General features: G+C 42.7%; 1 protein-coding gene and 1 long non-coding RNA gene across 4 annotated transcripts in view; one reads left to right on the top strand and one right to left on the bottom strand.

The window, feature by feature from the left end:
• The window catches only part of SPOCK3 (SPARC (osteonectin), cwcv and kazal like domains proteoglycan 3), a 450,312-nt gene that overhangs the window by 167,312 nt on the left and 262,629 nt on the right, over positions 1-20,371 (bottom strand). For all 3 annotated transcript variants that reach the window (XM_082468990.1, XM_082468989.1, XM_082468991.1), the window contains one exon: positions 14,844-14,967. In XM_082468990.1, the coding sequence (XP_082325116.1) occupies positions 14,844-14,967 (124 nt within the window). The remainder of the gene's footprint in view (positions 1-14,843; positions 14,968-20,371) is intronic.
• The window catches only part of LOC309664131, a 354,258-nt gene that overhangs the window by 187,891 nt on the left and 145,996 nt on the right, over positions 1-20,371 (top strand). The gene's annotated exons all lie outside the window — the stretch shown is intronic.

Here is a 20,371-nt window from a genome sequence, read left to right as displayed (position 1 = left end):
TAGTTTCAATTAAAATAAGACCTATAAAAACATATTGTTTGATGACTGATACAATACATACATGAAATTAATAAAATTATTTTAAATGATTTGTACTTCCTTTATTTACCTTCATATATATAACATGAACTTTGTAAGATAACAATTCAGAATTTTCCAGAGGTGCAGGAGTGGTTAAAAATACTTAAGAAATGGATGAACACAGAAGGTTGTGACACCAAGCACTCCTAAAAATGAGGATGACATTTGCGGAGACATTATTTTTACAGATATAAATGACAGTGAATTTTTAAAAAGAGAATGGGAGTAAGAAACAAGAGGTGTATTTCAAAAAACATACAAGGAGATGAAAGAATCAGGACAGAAGATTAAATTTAGGTAACAAGAGAGAAGCCTCTGAAGACCTCAAAGTAGAAGACGCCAACGATTATACAGACACGGAAACGCTGACGCGTGATAGTTTGTGCACACGTTTCAATGTCTGTGGGGCTTACAAACTGAACTCTTCATTTTAACTGTTTTTTAATAAATAGAAAGCATGAGGAAATTCCTTGTTTATCATGCTTAAGAAATACCAAGCTCCTGGTAATTAAAAAGTATGTACTACTCTTAAAAGCTAAGACACGCACCGAAGGGTCAGCTGCCCTATACAGTTTGATACACTGGTAGCAAAGATGCCCTTTGGGATGCACGGAAAGAGAAAGAGGGGAAGAGGGGTGCCATCAGCTTTGACACAAAGATACCAGGACAAAAGACTTGGTTTTCCTGCTGTGTCAAGTGTCCCCTCGAGTAAAGGGGAGGGGGTAACTGAGGAGCTAGTGCCTCCAGAACAAGGGTGCCCTCTGTCCACTGACCTCAAGAGGGCACCTGCAACCAAGACCGTGATGGGAGAGAAGATCCTCAGCTTCCCAGGAAGGACGGAGGGTCTGCTATCGGGGTGGTCAAAACACGGGATGAAGGACGAGTTACTACAGGTAAGGTGAAGGTAAAAAGGACAAACGCCAGAGTCAGGTAAAGCAGAGTGGCAGCAAACTAGACGGCCTTTCTGAGGCGGACAGCGCATCCAATATTAAGAATAAACCAGCATCCTGCTGGAACACACACTCACACAGACATACATCTGCGACCAATTCACATGCATCCTTGTGCACAAAACTACTCAAATGAGTTCACACTCATCCCTCCGATTCCGATCCAACGCCCAGGACCCCTTCAGGCCTATTTTCCGCGTCTGTCAGCACTTCGTTCAACAAGGAGAAACGTGGATCCACTCACATGCTCGACCTACTTTCGTAATTATTCCACAGCTCCGCTCACGGTCCTCTCCTCCACACGGAAGGTCCCGGAGCGGCCGCACTGGACGCCCAAGCTCTCAGGCCCAGGCAGGGACCCCTCCGGGGCCGAGGTACCGGCTCAACTCGCCTCCTCCACCTCGAGCAGTGGGTCCCACGGAGCGCGAGGCCCAGGGAGGGACCTAACTTTTCTTCCTGTAGCTCCACCGGTTTCTAAGAGAGGAGCGCTGAGATCTCAGCATGTGTCAGAGAGATGCGACCGTTTCTCCCTGTAGAAACTGCTTTATGTATCTGGAGACTAACTTTACACACATAAGACTGGAATTCTTCTATTTTCCAGGTGAATTAACATATGAATCATCATGCGGTAATCCTTTTCATCTTCTGCGGCTTTTATGTGAAGATCTGGTTTGTCCGGCTATTCTGCAGTATTGGGAGTCGAGTCCCCAGGGATCTCCTATGTTTCTACAGATTGTGGGAGCAGAGGCACGAGTGCCTTTTGCTTTGTGTAATCTCTTAAATTTGTCTGAACATCGAGTGTCCTTGCCGGAGAGAGATGATGTGTCCTCTGCAGAGAAGGCAGCTTTGCTTGCTTCTCAGTAAAACAGAGGTAACTCCCCCCAGGGGGCGGAGGGTGGGCAGGCCTGTCTGCAGCCCACGGTCACACGTGGGGTTTCCTCTGCTGTGACACAAACCCCGTGCGTGTGGAGCGTCCAACCGGGTCACTCTGCGCGGCCCTTGGGACTCGCGGGGAAAGGAGAATGGACGCCAGCACGAAGACCGAGCTGCTGGTGTCGTGAGTAACAAGTGACCCAGGAGGCCCGTGTCTTCTGCAGCGCGCGTGAAACAGGGTGAAAATCCCAGGCCCTCACAGTTCTCCAGTTTTTGCGGCAGTGAAGACCCTTTCTGGAGGAGAGAGGACGCCGGGCCCCGAGCCCAGGTCAGAAGAGGAGGAGATACCCGGGGCAAACGCCCTCAGGCCAGCCACAACCAAAGCCGGCGACAGGCTCACCCACCGTCCCCCGGCTCCCGACCCCCGGGCCTGGGCGCAAGGCGCGGCACCCAGCGAAGCCGGCCAGGCGGGCTCTGCTCACGGCTCCCGAGCGCCGGGCGGGACGCGGAAGGCCGTTCTGCTGAGCACGAGGCCGGCTGTCCAGGTCCCGGACGAGGCGGAGGGCCTCGCACATGCACCCTCCTCCGGCCCGGCAGGGGCCGTGCAAGTGTGGCCGCGACGGGCGTGCCGGGCCTGCTGCGGAGGGGGCGCTGGGTTGAGCCGAGGGCCCGGGCAGGGCAGGCAAGCCCGCTGCCCTTTCGGGGGCCCCTTCCGGCCCGGCCGGCGCCCACGGCCCGCGCTGCCTGAGCCGGAGCGGCGTGCCCTCGGGGGGAGCGCCCGGGCGCCGCCGCTGAGGCCTCTCGTGCCCCCCCTTCCTCGCCGTCTGCCTGCAGCGCCGCCGGGCGTCTGCACTGCCCGGCATCTTCGGCGTCCACAGGAGGCCCCGTGCGAAGGAGAGTCAAGCTTTGTCCGGAGCTGATCCACTCCCGACAAATTTCAGGGGCCTGTTCACTAAATACGGCTCCTTAAACCACGTGGGTGGATTCGCACGGTCAGCGCCTCCCACACGGAAGGAACGCCGTTACCCCCTAGGTCGCCACCCGCAAAGCAGCCCCGGCCCCGGACTGCTCCCTTAGGGCCTTGAGAGAAGAATGACGACGCTCTGCGTGGTCCCTTCATCAGCTCAGCTGACAGGCTGACCGGAAGCCGTCCAGCAAGCTGTGTCCACGCCCCGCGGCACCCCCGATGAACCCTTGTGGGGCCTCGTCTCTCCTGACCCGCTTTCAGGTGACACCGTCGCTACTGCAGTTGCATCAGCTGACTGTGGACTTAGTGCTGAGACATAGCTGCGTTACGAGTTTGACGTACTGGACTATTTGTCGTTTGCCCTCAGGGCAACTTTTGTCACAAAACCTACTCATTCACAGGCTGACAGGCACAGTGTTGCATGAACAGCCCCTGCCCCTCACCGTCCACAAGCAACCGATCTTGGTAGGCAATGGCTGGTCTCTTCAAAGTCCCGCTCAAAAGGGTTTCTGGCTGGACCTGTCTCACTGACTAAGGCAGTGTGGTCACAATTCCACTGCTTCCAGAAAGGGGACGTAACCACTCAGCTGGCTCCTGGGTAACGGAAGCACGAGAGACTATATGGACTTAGTAGACATTCCGGATCTTTACTTTCTTCTCTAATTGAGGTTGCAGGCTGGTCCAACGCTGGACCTCTGCATGATGGCCTGTCCACAGGGGGACCTTGGGCATTAAACTGAATTCTGGTTCCAGCCCCTGGATTCCCTTGTTGGATGGAGGTGGCCCTGGACATTTGTCCATGCAGGTCACAGGCGGGGATGTAACGGGTCTAACTTTCACAAAAATGCCCTCTTCCCTCCTGGGCTGGACGCGTATGGACGAAATGTTTATGGGTGAGGTTGAGAGGCTGATAGGAAGAAATGGGACCTCTGAGTTGCTGTCACTGGCAGGGTAATTTTACGGTAACGCGGGGAGAGCCACAACCCCAACGCCCGGGGAGGGGACGCCTCAGGCTCTGGGAAGTGGCGGAGGGAGAAGCATCACAGATGCTCCGTCTTCCAGAACCATGCCTGTCTCTCCCCCTCAAGGCAGGTGCCCTGTGTGCCCTCCCAGTGCTGCAGACGCCTTAACTTCTGTGTAAACACCTGCCGACATGTCCAGATGCCTTTCCCAGACCCCATTCTTAGCCATCCTCGGAGGTGGATGGATGCCACCAGGATTGTCTTTTGGAAAAACAAAGGCACAGGGAACAGGCTGCTTTCCAGCTTTCACTCCAAAAACAAGGAGCAGAGTCAATTATTCCAACTCAGTTGGGACACCTAAGCTCTCCCAGCCAGGCTGGAGGGCACATGGGATGCCCTGTCACCCTATGTTCCCTGAACAATGTAGGTCCTGCCTGCACGTCATGGCAGTTTTAACAACACTTTCTTTCCAGGACACCCCGCACATTACTGGTGATGGACACCAGGCATGAACTCACCTCTGTCCTAAAAAAATGGTGATGTGCTCCCGCTGGGTGGTCTGAGACTGTCACCTGCTTTAGGAAATGCCCCTAGCAGATGGTGTAGCCTTCAGATACCTGAGGAGCTCTCTCCACAGGGAAGGGACCCTCGGGCATTCAGTTCCAGGTGACACACCTGACTCATCCCTACGAGCATCTTGCAGGAAGTTCTCTCCCTAACAGGAGGGATCCAATTAGAAAAGCTGATATAAAAACTGTCACTGATCTTAGGTGAGGTGATCAATGACACCATGTTGCTCCTGGAAGGGATTCACTTCAGCTTCATGACTGACCACTGGATGACATCATTGTCCTAAAAGCCTCCTCGGCCAAGTGAGGTCTACGCAGTCACTAATGCATCCTGCTGTCCCTGGGTTAAATCCTCAGGCCAAGTGGAGAGACGAAGACGGACACTTGAGGCAAAAGCCACTTGGATTTCTAAGGCAGACCTTGGAGGTTTATGGGGTTTGTGGGGAGGTAGGGCCCAGGGCCCTGGAGAGGGGAGGGGTCAACACTGCAAACAGCCTGGTCTCCCCTTCTGCTTGGATCGCCCTGGGTGTCAGCCTGAGTTAAATGCTGCCTGAGACAAACTGACCAGGATTGGCCCCTGCACTGTTGATCGTATGCATGCAGTGGTTGATGGAGCGAGGTACTTACAGGAGAAGTCTCTGGCCAAGAAGATAGGGAATGAGGGTGGATATGATAAGAGGCAGTTCTGCTAGGTCACGCATAGTTCTGCATGTCTTCCCGTCAGAGGCACAGACAGTTTGTTCTGTACGAGGATGTTTGTGTAGCAGTCTTGGAAGAGACTTTCTCCTGAAGTATCTGCTTTTAATTATCTTTAGCTTTCAATGTCGTAAGTGTGCTTTTCCACTGTTTTCTGAATTCCATTAATCTTGTTGAGATCATCTTTGTTGGTGTAATGGTATAATATTTTTGGCAAGTAATAAGGCTTTTTAATCTGGCTGGATTTTATTTTGATAATCAATCATTTCTTCTTACTTTTCTCACCTGGCACATTGTACTTCTTGTATTTGTAGAGTCATGCCTTTCAACATTTCTGGAAAAAATTTTAATATCTCTTTTAACATTTTCTCCACCTTATTATTTCTAGCTTCTCTTTCTGTATCTCAGATTAAATTTACTTATCCCTTCTCATTCTGGTCTCTATCCCCTATTACCCTTTTTGGATAATTTTTCTGAAATATTTTCTGAAATAGTCATTTTTCTGAAATATATAAATACACAAATATATACACATAGACATTATGTTTATATACTTATTATTTTTGTTACATATATTTTCTGTTTTATATATGTATATTATCACACGCATATGCATATATAGTAGTTCATTAATTCTCTTCATCTAATGTCTAATCCATCTGTTTAATTTTTAATCATATTTTTAATTGAATAGGTCATATTTGGTTATTTTGCAAATCTAATATTTTCGGAAATTATGTTGGTCTTCCTGTATCTTTCAATACCACTTTAAGTCTGTAAACATTTTACACATTAAAAACGTTTCATATAGTGGTTGTATGTTCTGTTTTACCTAATTATTTATCTGATAATTTTGATATTTAAGTGTTGAAACCTGTCCGGTTTTGTTCTTACATTGTTCCCTCCTACCTGTTGGCTTTTGTCATTTAGTTTGTTGGTTTATTTATATTAGTGTGTTTCTTCTACTTATAAGATTTATTGGTATGTGAGCAAAGAGTTGGCAGAATACCATCTGGAGAATCCTTAGGAGTCTGGATTCCTGGTACTTTTCTACAGAGAGAACTTCTGTTGGAATTTTCAACTGTCAGGGGTACTGAGTACACAGAATCCCTTAAATTTTATTTATCATCCTGGGGCTTCCACGACCTCTGCTCTGAGGTGGTGAAATCCAAAATCCCAGGTCTGTGAGAGAACAGGTTCAAAGGTATAAATATTGTACTGCAATAATGGTATTATTACCCAATAATGGTATTATTTCTTTTTTGCCCCCAGTTTCTATATTAGAGTTTAATTAACTCCTAGTTTCAGCTGGCTTTTGTTTAATTGGCTTGTTTCAGAAGCCATAGCATCCTTAACCTGTTGTCTGTTCACAGAACTGGACCAATTTCCTTGGTGGAGAGCATTGAGGTGGTGCGAGATAACAGACATTGAAACACACAGTGATCACAGAGAGATGGCAGGAAATCTATAATTTGCCCATGCGTTCACTGGAAGGGTATGACAGCCACACTACTGTGTTTATTCCATAATTTACATGATTATAAATCTACACACATATAAGTAGATACTATACAGGACATACTTGACTTTTCTTTGCCTAGAAAAATAATTTATCACCGTATTAACACCACATTCCTATAATAACGTTATCCATATTGCTATTAATAAATGATTAATATGCATAAATACATACCATACTACATTACACTGATTTATTACATACTATTATTTCATATCTTTCGTACTTTTATTTGTAGCCACATTACTAGCCTTGCTGTTTACCAGCCCTGTGACCTTATGAATATATTTAATATCTTTGTGCTTCAGATTCTTTATCTTTAAAATATTAGTGAGTGTTTTTTGTGTCTCCTACTGTTGTCTGAGGAATAATTCATATGTAAATTATCACATTACATTAATGAATAAACGCATTAATATAGTAACTCAGAGTAGCAATCAACACACGCTAGGCAGGCACTAAGCAACAGCTTTCTGATAATCTTTTCTCTGCTGGCACAAGTTGTGATTTAGACAAAAGAGATGCAGACACAGCTTTTCCAAGGTGCTGCCAGCACGCTGGTCCTGAACTTGCTAGAAACTCGTGGGATATCTCAGTGGGAACGCCTTCTACCAGCAGGGTAAGAATGCCTCAGTTACCCTCACACGTGGATGCCTCTTTATCTTGCTATAACCTGAGTTTTTAAAGAGCTGGAATATACATGGCTTCTCTAAATCTCTCCTATTGCCTATCATGATTCTTTCTTCTTGATAAAGTGACGAATAGTTGAGGTTACAGAGGACATCACTAGGGTAAAACCCAGGCCTGATAAGTGCATCAATCAGGAGCTCGCTGGCCTGTCCACGCCCAGAACAGCACAGTGGCCACCGTGTGCCTTAAGCTGACCTCGATCCTGGCGTCGTTACTTTCCAGCTTCATGGCCGCTCTGTGTCTCCTTTCCCTTATCTAACGATTGTGGACCACTACAGAATCTGTCTTCTAGGGTTGTTTTAAATACTAGCTTAGCACACAAAATACTTAGACCATTACTTGACATCGTTGCTCAATTATTTTAGCAATTCCTGCCTATATGACTTTCACAGCGACAGCTACTACATGCCAACGACTACGGTTATTACACTTCCCTTAGAGAATATGTATATTCAAGCATGCTCTACATATGTAAAGATTTTTAGAGAACTGTCTCCTTAGAAATGCAAACCCTGTGGAATATTTACAAAATACAAGTTCCTTTCATCGAAAAGGCAAAAATTATATTATCTAAGAAAGCACGGAGACTCCACCAGTGAACATATGTGCTGTTCTCCCATTTTTAATAGATAGTAACACAAAATACAGACACTGACCCTGCATGTTCTATTCTATGAGGGCTGCAGAGAACCTGATTAGCATATACAAAACCTGTATGTAACTTCATACCTAATGGTAAAATACTGAAAACTTTCTCCTAAATTTGGATTAAGGCAAAGAGGTACACTGAACATTGTACTGAAAGGCTTAATCAGAACAATAAGGCAAGAAAAAGAAAAAAATGCATAAAAAGAAGGAAAGGAAGAAATAAATCTGTGTCTATTCAAAGAGGATGATTATATGTGTAGAAAATCCTGAGACAGCCACAACAAAACACTGCTAGAAATAAGTGAATTTAGCAAGGTGTCAATAAACAGGGTCAGTATAGAAAGATTAGTTATATGACAATATACTAGCAAATAAACGTCACAACTAAATTTACAGTAGCATTAATAAAAATAAGTTAGCAATACATTTAACAAAAAATATTACAGGTCCCTATACCAAAAACTACAAAACTTTTATTAACTTTAACTAACAAAATGAAGAGATATACCTAGTGTGTGGATTTGAAGATTGTTATCCATCTCCTCAAATTTATCTACAGATTTGACAAAATCTTAATGATTATTCAAGCTGGTTTTTTGTAGAAATTGACAGACCAATTCTAAAATTCAAATGGAAATGCAAAGGGCAAGCGCCAAAGCAGCACTGAAAAGGTGGAATCAAGTCAGACTTGCAGCACTTGAATTCAAAACTTAACATAAAGATACGGCAAACAGGTCGTGCGGCACATCCTAGGGGCAGATACCCTGAGACAAAATAGACACAGAAACAGACTCACACTTTCAGGACCACTTCATTTTTGACAAAGAAACCTAGGCAATCTGATGGGGCAAGAACAACAAATGGATGTTCCAACAACTGGCCACACTGAAGAAGTGATATTCACCCCCTGCCTCTTACCAAACACAAAGACCAATCACCACGTACACACAAACCTAAGAGTTAAAACTTTCAGTCTCCTAAGAAAACACAGAAGATTGTCTTCTACAAGAAGTTATAACCATAGAAAACTGATGATGTAGGCTTCCGTATCATGCAAAAATCTCTAAAAATATAATTCTGAAAAATGGCTCTGTGTCCACAGGCTTCAAACCAGTGAGAAACAAGCAACTATAAACTTAAAGGGCATATATTGCCATCTTTACTTAGTGATTCAAATAAAAACAGTCATCACATTTATTATGTGTAGTAACTAGAAAAAGACGAGGGGCACTTAATTTTTTAAAAAGTCTTTCTGCTCCAAATTCCTATTTAAAAAAAAAAAAAAGTGGGGACTTCCCTGGCGATGCAATGGTTAAGAATCCGCCTGCCAATGCAGGGGACATGGGTTTGAGCCCTGGTCTGGGAAGATCCCACATGCCGCGGAGCAACTAAGCCCATGTGCCACAACTACTGAGCCTGCGCTCTAGAGCCTACGAGCCACAACTACTGAGCCCACGCACCACAACTACTGAAGCCTGTGCGCCTAGAGCCCATGCTCCACAATGACAGAAGCCACCGCAATGAGAAGCCCACACACCACAATGAAGAGTAGCCCCCCTCGCCGCAACTAGAGAAAGCCCATGCACAGCAACGAAGACATAACACCGCCAAAAAAAAAAAAAAAAAGCAAAAGCAAAAATGGTTTCGATTTAGACAATGGACACTGGACTTCGCTGAGACATTGGGCAAATTACTTCACTTCTGTGCATCAGTGCATCTATAAAAGGGACAACCATGAGTTAATATACCCAAAGCGTTTACAGGATCTGCCCCCAAAAAGAGCGAAATAAATGCTTGATCAGTGTAGACACACGTATCTATAGGAGATTATGAAGTTCAATGTAGTGAAAAGGTCATGGGTCACCACCCTGCAAGATCAATGCACAGGTTACAGCAGATGTCAGACGAGAGGCAGGCACAGGGCTGGTCCCCATAGCCGAGCCCGGGCATCCGCCCTGGGAGGCACTGGTCCGAGCACTGGGAAGGCCCTCAGAACTCAGTGTCCAGCTGTCACAGCAGCGTGGCCGAAACTCCGTGCCCTGGGGCAAGGCACCCAGGTCCTCGCTACGCCTCTGTCCAAAGGCGCTGTGGTCGCTGCACAGTCTAGGACCATCGGGGATTTGAGAACAAAAAGAAGCAGAAGATGATAAGGGACTCATAACATTGCCCACTGCTTCATTTCCTCCTAATAAGGAAAGAGCTTTGGAATAATCACTGAATTTGGCATTTTCTGAGTTGCCGGTAAATGTTGTCAGTCTTGCTGAAGCCGTGGCCAAGAGCGTCCAGTGTGTCATGGAGCAACTGGCAAGGCAGAGTGCGAAACAAGCAGTAAAGACCATGGGTCAAAACGTAGATTCAGATTTTACTGATGGTCGCTACTTCAAAGATAAGTGTGTGACAACATGTACGTTTGCCAACTTTTCATTTTCCTAAGGAACTACATTAAACATAACTAAAGAAATTAATAAAATTACAAAACCTCTATAATATCTGTGGAGTTTGGTGAAAGACCATTTTAACAAAGTTACTCACACAAAAGTAAGATTACAATTTCAAAAATAAATCAATATATCAATGTAGAAACTAGTGAACACTGTCCTAAACTCATTCAATATATATAACTCAAGACTCTTGAACAGGCCAGGAAAGCAAGCCTATGTCTTTGTTAAGGCTACAGAGAAGCATAAAATAATCCATGAAGCAAAGTCCTGGGGAAGGAGATGCAGGTGTCTGGGGTACCGAGAGATTAAAGCCTTAACCCTCAAAAATACAGCGTCCCAAGCCAGGAGCCAAAAGCCAAGCCAAGTTGAAAAGCAGTTCAAAGAGAAACAGTGCACATCTATTTCTGACTGTTGATCTTTCGAAATAAAATTATCTCAGCTCAAAGTGTTCAGGGGAAGGCAGGCAGGACAGGTAAATACCAAATGCTAATAGGAGAACGTCGAAAATTAAAACGGAATTTTCTCAAATTACAACAAAAAGTAAATGCTTCCACTTCGGTGCTAATGTTACTGTTCTATTTTATTAAAAACAAGAACAACAACTGTTATATCTAAGAATGTAAAGGCAATAGATTGAAGGGATGCAACAGTGGTTCTCAACCATGCCTACACACAGAGATCACTTGGGGAGCTTTTAGAATTTAGATTCCCAGGGCCTCGTCCCAAACCAATTTAAGTAGCATCTCTGCAGCTGGTGTCGGGAACTGCAGAATAAGATGGATAAGCTTCCTATTTACTTGCCTTTCCTCAACACACACACACACACACACACACACACACACACACACACACGCATGCACACACACGCAGTTTCCTATACTGACCGTTATTTATTGCAATAGTTCAGCTCCCAAGCACTGCATGACTAAAAATGAGAGAGAAGTATCAAAAACCACCCAGCACGTTGTGCCTGGGGACTTTATGTTACAGACACCCGGCTGAGCTCTAGAACATCAGTATTATTTGCTGACTTCTGCTCAGCAGATGCAGCGTACAATTTACACAAGTCAGACACAAACATGCCCTAGTTCTAACATAGATGCTACATTGGAGAACAATTCCTGGTTTCACTGAGGCCGGGCAATACAATGCAAATAGACTTTGCCTGAAGGAAGAAACAGAGACCTTCATCTTTTGTGTCAATTTCAGGAATGACTACCTCTCAAACAGCCTTGAACAGACTTATATTTTGATTTTTCTACTACTGCTGAATTCGGAAGAATTCAGAAAACATGGGTTCTTCTGAAAAGAATGATTAAGTAGACTTCTAAAACAGTCCATCGCTTTTCTTAACATGAAAAAAATTAGATAACATTACATAAACACTTTTTATGAAAATCACGAGACCCAATATTTCTCCAAGTAAATCTATTTTTTCAGTTATTCATCTGTGCCTTTGTCTTTTCTGCAAACATTTTAAAAACACTCCTCTGAGGACTGCTAGACAAGTGGACACATTCAGAGCTTGAAGTCTAATAAATTAATTATTCAAAATCGGTTCCTTTGTGTAATGAGGGGCACTTTCCAAGATTAAATCCTCGTTATGACCTTTGACTAAAGTTTCCTTTGGAGACCTTCTGATAACTGTCTTTCTCACCTCAGCCCCAGCTGCTGGACCTACTGTGCTTTGTAACGACCTCTCCTCCAATTATGCTGTACGGCGGAATATAATTTATAACTTCATCTCGATAAATTGAGCTGAAGGTAATGAGAAAATACTGTGGGTCTAAAATAGAACATATAGGAATATTGTTTGTAGTAGTAAAACAAAACCGAACCGAACCGAAAACCCTGTACATCAATGCAGGGTGTCCAGAATACAGAGGGATGGTAAGAAGACCCGGATGTAGGGTCCCTCACTCTGGACCAGATGGCCTGGCTCTGGCCAGTCTTCGTCACATCAGGATCACTCAGCTCCAAGCAAAGAGCTTCCTGGATTGCACGGAGCTTGGGATTTGGAGCTCTACCTTTACTCTGAGCGCAAATGCCCACCAGCCCCCAAAAGCTGTTTAAATCTGCCCTGTCAGGGTTTGCTTGGTCTACTGACAAAGCTGAGTGAGGCAAGAGCCAGAAGAAAGGTCCCACGACTCCTGCACCTGCCTTATTTATTAGCTTGTTCATATGACAAGATAAGCTTCTCCAGAAGGCACTGGCCTCTGCAGTCTTTGTTCGCGATGCCTAAATAGCCTAGGGCAATGCCTGTCTCACAGAAAAAAGGTTGAGGCCTTAATTTGAATTTAAATCCCATGAATTTCTAAAAAGTGTTAGTAAGAAGAGTTTGGTCTGGGTTCCTCCTGGGCTGAGATCACTATTTAGTTTGCATTATATTATACAGTTCAGCCTGCTGTCAGCGCAGACACTTAAGACTGGAATTGGTGATCAAAAGTGGAAAAATCACCAACTTAAATGAGAATCAACAGAAATGAAGATTGACGTTTGGGGTGACTAAAAACTCATATTCATCTGAACCATGTTCTTTTTATGTCTTTCTATACAAACAAGGCACGTATTGAAAGTGAGACATATCCAAATAAATGTTAAATTAATAATTCAAGGATGGATTATTTAGAATCGTTCTATTGACAATATCAGTGAGGGCGTAGGATTGTAAGCTGGGGCCTCACAACAGTGGGAAACCCCGAGGAACTGTGAATCCACGTGAATTAGTCTACTTATGGCAGGAGTATTTAGTCCTGAGTGGGAGACTGTGTTTCTCTAAAATCGTCAAACAAAGCCTCCCACGTGGTCTCAACAGGTGGAAACCTCTTGTGATCGTACCTCTGTGCCCTGTGACAGTTCACTGTCAGAGAATGGATCATGTCAAGAGGGTCCTAGAGAGGCAGGCGGTAGCCTAACGCTTGCCCTCTGCAGGGAGGACGACCCCCTCCCCGGTGCTAACACACCAGGGCCCACAGCAGGTACATTCCTGAGGCTGAGAAAGACACAGCGCTCCCCCAGGGGGATGCCGGGAATGACCTCAGTCTCTCTCTTGACTCAACCTGTTCAACCATCCATGTTCATCAGGTCAACTTAGGAGTCAAATCTGCTTCCCAAGGAACTCCAGCTACCACTTTGAATACTAGAATCTGCATCCTTTGTTGTGATTTAATAAATCAGCATAATGGGTTCCACATCGTGAGCTGTGGGGTGTGAGAATATGAGGTGGGTGCCTTCTCCCTTGCACTGACAGCAGGAATTTCAGCTTGCAAAGCAGAGGGTCCCCGAGATCGAGGTAGTGTTGAGAGGATGGGTGACACACTCCTTCCTCCTAGCAATATCTCCACCTCCACATACACCCTGAAAACTTCAGCAAACAGGCACATGGTAGCCTCACCCAGTAAGTACTATGCACGCATCTACTGACTGTATTAAGTTTCCTTGTCCTTGTAGCCCTCTCCTCAATTGTAAACTGCCGGTGCAAGTTGTAGGGAAATATTTTCTGAGACAAAGTATGGTTCATAAAGTGGTATGCACCAAACACAGTGTTCTGATAGCCAAAAACTTCTGGAATTTACTTTGCTTTAAGCAAAAGCTTACTTTATAGTAACCTTTAAGCAAAAGTAACTTTATAGTAAAACTTTAAGCAAAAGGTTACTTTATAGACTTCATAGTTTCTAGAAGAAATGTTGATCTGTTTAATTACAGGGTACACTGGGGACACTACGTAATGTGCTATCTTACCTTCTCAAAATACATTTTAGAAAAATCTAAATTCATAAATGCATCTGACCCTGAAGTTTCAGGTAAGAGGTCATGAGCCGTATTCCTTCCTGTCACATAATCAAAGAAAACTCATCTATGTCCTATTACGTGACGTTCTTAAAACCTCCTAAATATTTGAACGATATGAGGCATCAAACGAGGTGCAGATTAATGTAGCTAGAGACACTGAATCAGAGAAGACATCAAATCTGGGCTTCGGTGTCAGCTAAATATGTGAAATGTGCTATTTCTTTCTGAGCCTTGTTTTTCTCCTTTGCTGTACGGAATTTTGGGGGGCTTAAATGAGATAATATAGGAAATAAAACAGCAATGATACTGACAGATTTTAGCTGGGACAGCTGTTATTACTGTTAACATTATTATATACATGGTAACGCTTCTGCCCTCTCTCAGAGTAGCAAGAAAGGAAACACTGGTTTTAATATCTGAGGGTTCAGAGTGGTCACAGAATCAATATTTCAAACTTTAAAAATTCTGTATAGGAGAAACAAATGTACAAATGTTTGAATCATATTCCCAACTAGTGATATTATTCACATTATTTTAAAAGATAAAGTATTTGGATGACCACATTGGAGAACAGTTTTAATCACTTTCTAATGACTGTGTACACACATATATGAATATGGATATGTTTTATACTAAATGACTATCGTTGTCTTACCTGAGCAGAGTAGGTATGTCCATCTGAACCACAGACGGGGCTGGTAGAGACCCCCAGGCACTGCTGGCAGGTGGATGTCGGGGGACCCCTCCACTGCTTCTGCCCAACTCCTGCATCTTTCATACTGTTGAAAAAATAAAACAAGCATACTTAGTGCATTTATTTATAAAATAAATTTATATTAGCATCATGCCTTTTCTCCACTGCCATTCCAACTCTTCAAGATAAATTAGAATCAGTAAACTGTATCCTCATTTTCAATGTATTAATCCATAGTGTTCTTCACAAACTTTTGTTTCATAATCAAGGTTTTCCTATAATAAAATAAGAATATATTCCTTAAGGGGGCTTCTCTGGTGGCGCAGTGGTTGAGAATCTGCCTGCCAATGCAGGGGACATGGGTTCGAGCCCTGGTCTGGGAAGATCCCACATGCCGTGGAGCAACTAGGCCCGTGAGCCACAACTGCTGAGCCTGCGCATCTGGAGCCTGTGCTCCGCAACAAGAGAGGCCGCGATAGTGAGAGGCCCACGCACCGCGATGAAGAGTGGCCCCCGCTCGCCGCAACTAGAGAAAGCCCTCGCACAGAAACGAAGACCCAACATAGCCAAAAATAAATAAATAAATAAAAGAAACCATGTTCTCATGTGAAAAATTAAAAAATATATATATATTCCTTAAAAAGATTCCACTGGTTACATATAGACTACAGTTACACTTCATCATATGGATTCTCCGGTTTTAATTTGTGGTTGTGAAATGTGTTTTTAACAGCCCCCCAAACAACTCACATGTCTGGAACCTTCCCAAGGGCCCCCCTAGAATTCTACTACAAATAGTATTAGAAAGCAGACATCTAATTCACCAGGCGTCCCAGAGGTGCATGAAAATAAGAGCAGCTTACTTTTAGAGAAAATAGCAATAAGAAACACTTTTCCAGCAAAGACCAGTATTTAGAGAGCCCAATTAGCAGGTTCCGTGAGAGCCAATCCTCTCTTTCTTGTGTGGAAAGAACTCAAAATACATCCATCCGGCTTTGATCTGGAATAAAGTGGGAAAACCCATTCTCTTCCGCTACTTACTCCTAAATTATCCGTTTCTCCACTTTGATTAAACTGCTTGTGCTTGGCCTATTTGTATGAATAGTTCACACAGAAAGGGGCAAAGGCCTTAAAAGCAGGAATAAAAACAACAGGGAATCTCTACACAAGCATTTCCTAGTTAGAAGTCCTCCAGTAAATCGGCACTCGGTCTTGTTCATTAAAACGGCTCATGGAGAGTAATTTGATGTCTCTATCAAGATGAGAAACGAGGTTTTACTGGAAACATTTGCTGCCTTTTGGCTTTTCTTTTCACGAATAAGTCAAATCTACAAAAAAGTAACCCCAAAAGACAACTAAGAAGTGTAATGTTAATCCTCATTATAGGGAAAGAAGTTCGGACTAATGTATTTTAAATTGTGATAACATTTGGGTGGGCTTTGGGAAAAGGTTTATCACCATCTCTTACCCCCTCATCCCTCTCCCCCGGCCACTTCCCCCTCAAAAAGAAGCCTATGATAGCTCCAAACACATTTTCTTCATTTAAATTTTGTAAATTCTGCCAAATGACCACTTTAAAATCTTGTCTGGCCACAGATGTCACCTCGTAAGAGACACAAAAGGGAAAATAACCATGCTGCTATTACTGATTAAAAGATTGGCACAAAATCCTAATGGGAATCAAAACAATGACTGGAAAACCAGGGACATTATTCTACACCACCTCCAGACTCATAAGTCACAGAGACACAGCAGAGAGAAACAAGAAACATAAAATATTATGTTTGCCTTGTTCTTTCACTGTGTGCAATCAAAACAAGGCATGAAATTATGAAATTATTTGCTCTTCAGTTACATTAGTAGAAATCATTACCAAGCACAGGCTTCTAATCAATAAGAAGTATTTTATTAGAACAGGATGTCTTTATCGCTGTTGCTTTGGGATATGCACCTGTCTATATACACTATGACATATATATGTCAACGCTATGACTCCTTGTAATCACCTCATTCCCTTTTCCTAACTTTAAAACTCCACTGAAACACAGAAACTAAGATTGGGACATTACTTTCTTGTATAAACATTTTTTGATACATGATGTAGTCTTTTATATATAATTCAAATAATTCAAACAGTAATTATATCTAGAAATGAAATCTTTTTGAAAATTGGAAGATTTACTAGAAATTATTAAAATTCAAATGACTTCTTAAATGGTGAATTTACAACATACCTGTAAAATAAGTTTTGGGGTAAAAAGTTTTAGTTATCATTATTCCCTTCAAAGTCAACACTGCCGAAGCCTAAACACTTTCAGATTCCTGAAGTATATCAATAGAGATGGTATTTTTTATGTAGATTTCATCCTGGTCAGGATTTGCTGAAGGATCATCAACATTGGAAGCATCATAATATTGCTTATATTTGCATCACCATTTTGCTTGAGGTGATGACAAATTATACCATTCTGTAAACCAGCAGAATATTTACTTATGTTTAGTTTAAAATAAATACAACATTAGATGATGATAAATTCAACAGAATTCATGTTTTAATATATTATTCATGCCATACACATGGAGAACAGTGAGTCATGAACTTTTCACTATACTCAGTAAATCCAAAGGAAGCACTTAGCATTTTATCATCAGAACACAGTCTTTCTAGAAAGGACAAATTAGTCTACAAAATTAGAGGCTAAATTTGAAATCCGAAATTCTAAATATCATAGATTTTACGTGTTCTTAAATCATCTCTGACCTGAAGAAAATGGTTTATGACATTTTCTGTAGAAAGACAAATTACATTCAAGCACATACAGGGCGGTATAGAAGATGGTTTATCCAGGCATATATTCATGTTGGAATTAGGGTATGAATACAAATGAATTTCTAAGACTGTTATTTGAATAAAAAAGTACTTCTACAACTCCATAAATCAATTAACCATAGACTAAGAAGAATCGCTAGATATAGACAAATAGGACATGTACATCCTTCATTTCAAAAATCAAAACATCTACGATTGTGAAAATAAGGTTGTTTCATGTGAAAACAAAATGATCAACCTCACAGCAGGTACTGAGGGGCAAATAAACTGTACTGTTAACAGGACTTGAGGAATTCTAGTAACTCTGACCATTTGTCAGAACAGCCCAAACAGGCCGGTGTGTGTGGTGGGGTGGGCGGCACACCTGGACCACCCTCGGGGTCCCCTCAGCACCCTGAGGGTTCCACCTGTCCGGGTACATGTGGTACCTCCACTCAAGTCTCTTCACCAAGGAAGAGAGCTTTTCATTCCAGAGTCTCTTTTATCAGACTTATCCTGTGATTCAGAATTTGTTTGCTTTAGCATCAGGAATGTTTCTCAGAATTAGTGTTAATCAAAATCTTGTCTATTAAAATATTTGTTTGTTCTTAGGAAAATTAGTGTAGTTTATGAGCTATAAACACAATTTTCTAAGACTTAATTAAATATCTATGCATTATGTGTAATATGTAAACATTTTTCAGATTGCTTTTTAATTATATTTTCAAGGCCCTATTTAAAGAAGAGCAAAATGTGTTTACGTGAGAGATAAAATCCTGGCAGTGAGTGTACAGACCAAGATGGGCAAAGTCAAGTGCTTGGGAAAAGGTGGAGCCGGCTGAGGCTATCAGAATGGATGCCTGGCATCTGGGACAGGTGAATGACAGGTAAGAAGTTAGACTTGGCAATCTGCTCTCGGACCCGGCCACCAGCAGGCCAGCAACCACCTCACAAGACAGGGCCTGGCAGCCAACCAGGCTGGGGACCAGCCCTGCTTATCAGCTGGCCCAATGTAGCCAGCTCCCCCTCAACAGAAGGGCCCACACAGCCCACAGCTCTGGTGACGGACACGAGTGTGCAGCTGGGCCTCACAGGACACTTCTCCAAGATCAGGAAACCTAACCAACCTACATCATACACAGAAATAAACACAGAGAATTAGGCAAAAGGGGGAGAGGGAGGACTATCTTAGAAACAGACAAACAAAATAAACAGATCAGAACAGAAAAAAAATGAAATAGAGACCAAAGAGAGAACAGAAAAGACTGATGAAGATAAGAGCTGTTTTTTGAAAAAATAATCAAGATTGATAAACCTTTAGCCAGACGTATCAAGAATCAATGCAACCCTGTCAAAATAACAATGGCGTTTTTCACAGAACTAGAAAAAATAATTATAAAATTTGTACTGATAATCAAAAGACCCTGAATAGCCACAACAATCTTGAGAAAGAATGGAGCGGGAGGCATCATACTCCCTGACTTGAGACCATACTACAAAGCTACAGTAATCAAAACAGTGTGATACTGGCACAAAAACAGACACCTAGAGCAATGGAACAGAAAAGAGAGCCCAGAAATAAACACTTATACGGTCAATTAATCTACAGCTAAGGAGGCAAGAATACAGAATGTGGAAAAGACAACCTCTTCAATAAGTGGTGCTGGGAAAACTGGACAGCTACACACAAAAGAATCAAATTGGACTGCTTTCCCACACCATATACCAAAAAAAAAAAAACAAAATGAATTAAAAATTTACATGTAAGACCTGAAACCACAAAAATCCTAGAAGAAAACATAGGTAGTACATTCTTTGACATCAGTTTTAACTATATTTTCTTGGATTGTCTACTTAGGTAAAGGAAACAAAAGCAAAAATAAGCAAATGGGACTACTTCAAACTAAAAGGCTTTTGCACAGTGAAAGAAACTGTCAACAAAATTTTTTAAAAAGACCTACTGAATGGGAGAAGATATTTGCAAACTATACACCCAATAAGGGGTTAAAGTCCAAAATATACGAAGAACTCATACAACGCAACACAAAAATGAAAGAAAGAAAGAAAGAAAGAAAGAAAGAAAGAAAGAAAGAAAGAAAGAAAGAGAGGGAGGAGGGAGGGAGGGAGGGAGGAAGGAAGGAAGGAAAGAAGGAAGGAAGAAGCGACCCGATTAAAAAACGGGCAGAGATCTGAATATAAATTTTTCCAAAGGAGACATACAAACGGCCAACAGGCACATGAAAAGATGCTCAACATCACTAATTGTCAGGGAAGTGCAAATCAAAACCACAATGAGGTACCACCTCACACCTGTCAGAATGGCCATCATCAAAAAGAACGCAAATTAACAAATGTTGGTGAGGATATGGAGAAAAGGGAGCCCTCGTGCACTGTTGTGTGATTGTAAACTGGTACAGAAAGTATGGAAAACAGAATGGAGTTTCCTCAAAAAACTAAAAATAGAACTACCATAGGATCCAGCAATTCCATTTCCGAGTATTTTTCTGAAGAAAACAAAAACACTAATTTGAACAGATACACACACCCCTATGTTGATTGTAGCATTATTCACAATAGCCAAGATATGGAAACAACCTAAGTGTCCATCAACAGATGAATGGATAAAGAAGATGTGGTCCATATATATGACGGAATATTATTCAGCCGAAAAAAAAAGGAA

The sequence above is a fragment of the Balaenoptera physalus genome (assembly GCF_965194825.1).
Source record: "Balaenoptera physalus genome assembly, chromosome: 7".
Taxonomy (NCBI): domain Eukaryota; kingdom Metazoa; phylum Chordata; class Mammalia; order Artiodactyla; family Balaenopteridae; genus Balaenoptera; species Balaenoptera physalus.
Note: the sequence above shows the minus strand (reverse complement) of the source record. Positions and strands in the feature narration are given on the sequence as shown.